At 65.2% G+C, this 3,204-nt stretch overlaps 1 protein-coding gene across 1 annotated transcript; it reads right to left on the minus strand.

Moving 5' to 3' along the window:
• Nucleotides 1-582: 582 nt before the first annotated feature.
• Nucleotides 583-1,814, minus strand: POU3F1 (POU class 3 homeobox 1). Its single transcript, XM_050326338.1, has one exon. The coding sequence runs from the start codon at nt 1,812-1,814 to the stop codon at nt 699-701; it is 1,116 nt and encodes a 371-aa protein (XP_050182295.1). The 3' UTR covers nt 583-698.
• Between the last annotated feature and the right edge of the window lie 1,390 nt (nt 1,815-3,204).

The raw sequence follows: 3,204 nt of genomic DNA on the forward strand, positions 1-3,204 counted from the left end.
CAAATTGTGGAAAGTTACGTTCGGATCTCTAAAACACCGCGGAAGGTGCGCGGGGCAGGGCACCAGGGCACCAGCGCATCCGCGCAGGGCAGCGGCTCCGCAAAGCCCTTTACCGGGAGGGCAAACCCCGCCGAGCGCCACTGGTGTGAACCGGGGCACCGGGGACCTCGGGAACGGGGCTCGGCGGGCGGCACGGGGGGCTCAGGGGGACCCCGCGAAGGCAACGCCACCGGCCCCGGCGGCCGCCCCGCTCCCGGCCGGGCGCGCAGCCTGCAAAGACGACACGAGACCGGTTCCTGGGTAAATGGTTTATGTAAGTAATAAAATATTTACTATAACATAAATAGAAACGTACCCTCGCAGTCTACATTGGTTTTGCAATAGAGATACAAACAAAAACCGAAACCCAAGGGGATGGGACCGGACCGAACCCACCAACGGGAGGGTGCGAGCTCCGCGCACGGTTAGAAATAAATAGAGACGGGCCGGGAAATGGTGTCGAAGGGTCCCCCTGGCCGCGCGAGGAGGGGAATAAATTAGAGATCGCAAACCTTTGGCTACTGCTGCGGCGGCCGCGGCGGCTCCGGCGGGTGAATAAATAGAGCGCGGAGCGGGCGGCCGGGCCAGTCTGAGAATAAATTAAAGCGCGTCCCCCGCCGCCCGCCGAGCCGCCGTCGGGGCCGCGGGGGCCCGGGCAGTCACTGCACGGCACCGGGCAGCGCGTGGTGCAGCGGCGACGTGTCCGCCTGTGCGTAAACGTCCTCCATCGGGGGGTGCGGGACCCCGGCCGGCGTCATCCGCTTCTCCTTCTGCCGCCGGTTGCAGAACCAGACCCGCACCACCTCTTTCTCCAGCTGGAGGGAGTCCGCCAGGGAGGTGATCTCGTGCGCCGAGGGCTTGGGGCACTTGAGGAAGTGGTTCTCCAGGGCGCCCTTGACGCCCACCTCGATGGACGTCCGCTTCTTGCGCTTTCGGCCCTGCGCCGCGATCTTGTCCAGGTTGGTGGGGCTGCCCGTGCTGGAGTCCGTCTCCTCCAGCCACTTGTTGAGCAGCGGCTTCAGCTTGCACATGTTCTTGAAGCTCAGCTGCAGCGCCTCGAACCGGCAGATCGTCGTCTGCGAGAAGACGTTCCCGTACAGGGTGCCCAGCGCCAGCCCCACGTCGGCCTGCGTGAAGCCCAGCTTGATCCGCCGCTGCTTGAACTGCTTGGCGAACTGCTCCAGGTCGTCGGAGCTGGGCGCGTCCTCGTCCGACGGTTCGGGCGGCCCCAGCGGCGGCGGTGATGCCGCCAGTTCGTGCCCGCCGGCCTCCTCGGCGCCCAGAGGGTCGCGCAGCCCGTGGTGCAGCGCGGGAGCCGGCGGGCCCAGCATCCCGTTGAGACCCGCGTAGGGCTGCGCGTAGAGCAGCGGCTGCCCCGACGGCGGGGACATAGGCGGCAGGTGGTGCGCGCCGCCCTGCGCCCACCCGCCCGCCGCGCCGCCCGCCGCCGGCTGCGGCACCAGATGCGGGCGGTGGTGGAAGGCGGCGGCGGACAGCTCTTCTCGGGGCCCTGGCGGGCCACCCTTGGCGTGCTCGGCGGGCGGGAGGTGCGCACCCCCGCCGCCCCCACCGCTGCCCCAATCCGTGCCGGCGCTGGGCAGCCACTGGTGGTGCGCCAGCCCGACGGCGTGCCCGGCGGCGGGGGCCAGCCCCTGCAGGTACTCGTGGTGCATCATCTTCTGCACCTCGCGGTACGTGGTGCCCTGGTGCAGGCGGTCGCCGTCGGGGTGCATGAGCGCGGCAGAGCGCGGCAGGTACTGTGCGGCGGCAGCCATAGCGAGTGCACCCGCCGGCTTTACCGCCGCGCTTTAGAGCCGCGCGCCGGGGCGCGGGGCCGCCGCTCGCCGGCCCCGCCCCCGCTGCCCCATTGGCCCGCCTGCCGCCGCGGGTGGCCCGCGCCGCGTCGCCATTGGGCACTGCCCCGCGCTCCGCGCCGCCATTGGCCGGCGGCACCGGCCGGCGGGGGCGCTCGGCGGGGCAGCCCCGCGGCGCAGCGGCCGCCGATTGGCGGAGGGCGGTTCATTCATGCCGAGCGGCCGCGTGGGCCGCGCGCGAGCGCCTCGCCCGGGGGGGGGATCGTGGGACCCTCGGCCCGGGGGGCTCCGGGTGATGCGAGGAGGGAGCGCCGTGGCCCTTCCGCAGCCGGTGTGCGGGGAGGTCACGGGTGCTTAACCGCTCGACGCAGTAGTAATCAAGAACAACTTGGGACATTAAAAGCCCTGATTGAACCTTCTGGTAAACTTAGACCCTTGGAAGGTGGGAGCTCCTTCAAACGCTTCTTAGGGTAGAGCACCGAGGGCCAAGAAATGAGGGTTTGAGACTGTTTGGGCATCAAGGGAAATGTGGGTCTTGGATGTTGCCTCAGAGGCAAGTCTCTGAGCTGGTTTGGGGGTTGGCATAGGATAAAGGGTGGAGGAATTAATGGAAAAAGACAATGACAACAAGCAACAGACGTGTCTGGCAGTGCTGAGAGAGAGGCAAGGGATGCCTTAATTAAGCCAGCTCCAGATTTCGTCTGGGGCTTGAAGCCCAAAGTGAATCAGGGTGGGCACTAGGAACATTAATCACTTCTAAAAATTAATCTTCCTCTCTGTGCTCCATTTGTAAAATGGGAGCAGAGACAGTGACCTTTGCCAAGGTCTTGGGTGAACAATGAACCATCAGATCAATATGTGTACGAGTCTAACATGTCAATGGCCACATGCAGATACCCTCCGCCCTTGCTGCCTGGGCAGAGTGGCTCAGCGGTGTTAAGGACAGTAACTGCAGCCTCCTGAAAGGTTTTTTGTGAGAAGGTGTGTCCCATCCCTTCCCTCTGTGTTGGAGGTACTTGTCCTTTCGGTGCACCAAAGCACCAGTTTGGACTCAGGAGACTTCAACCCTGCTGGGACCATGGGGAGAGCAGACAGAAGAGCCAGTGTTGGATTCTGGACTTAGGGGGACCAAGCAGGATGCTGCAACACCCCACACTAGCTTGTGTGCAGCACAGGGCCTACCTCTACCTGCACTGCCCTCCAGGTGCCGGTGAATCAAGCCCCTGGTGCTGTGGGGTGAAGGTGCTGCCCACACCCACTCTGTGATTGCTGATTTGGTGTACACCGACCCCTCTCCTGGTTCACCCAGCTCCTGGAGTGGCTGGTTGGGTGGGAACACACAGGGCTGGAA

Source organism: Myiozetetes cayanensis, unplaced genomic scaffold (genome assembly GCF_022539395.1).
Source record: "Myiozetetes cayanensis isolate MyiCay16 unplaced genomic scaffold, myiCay2020 scf31, whole genome shotgun sequence".
Classification (NCBI taxonomy): Eukaryota; Metazoa; Chordata; class Aves; order Passeriformes; family Tyrannidae; genus Myiozetetes; species Myiozetetes cayanensis.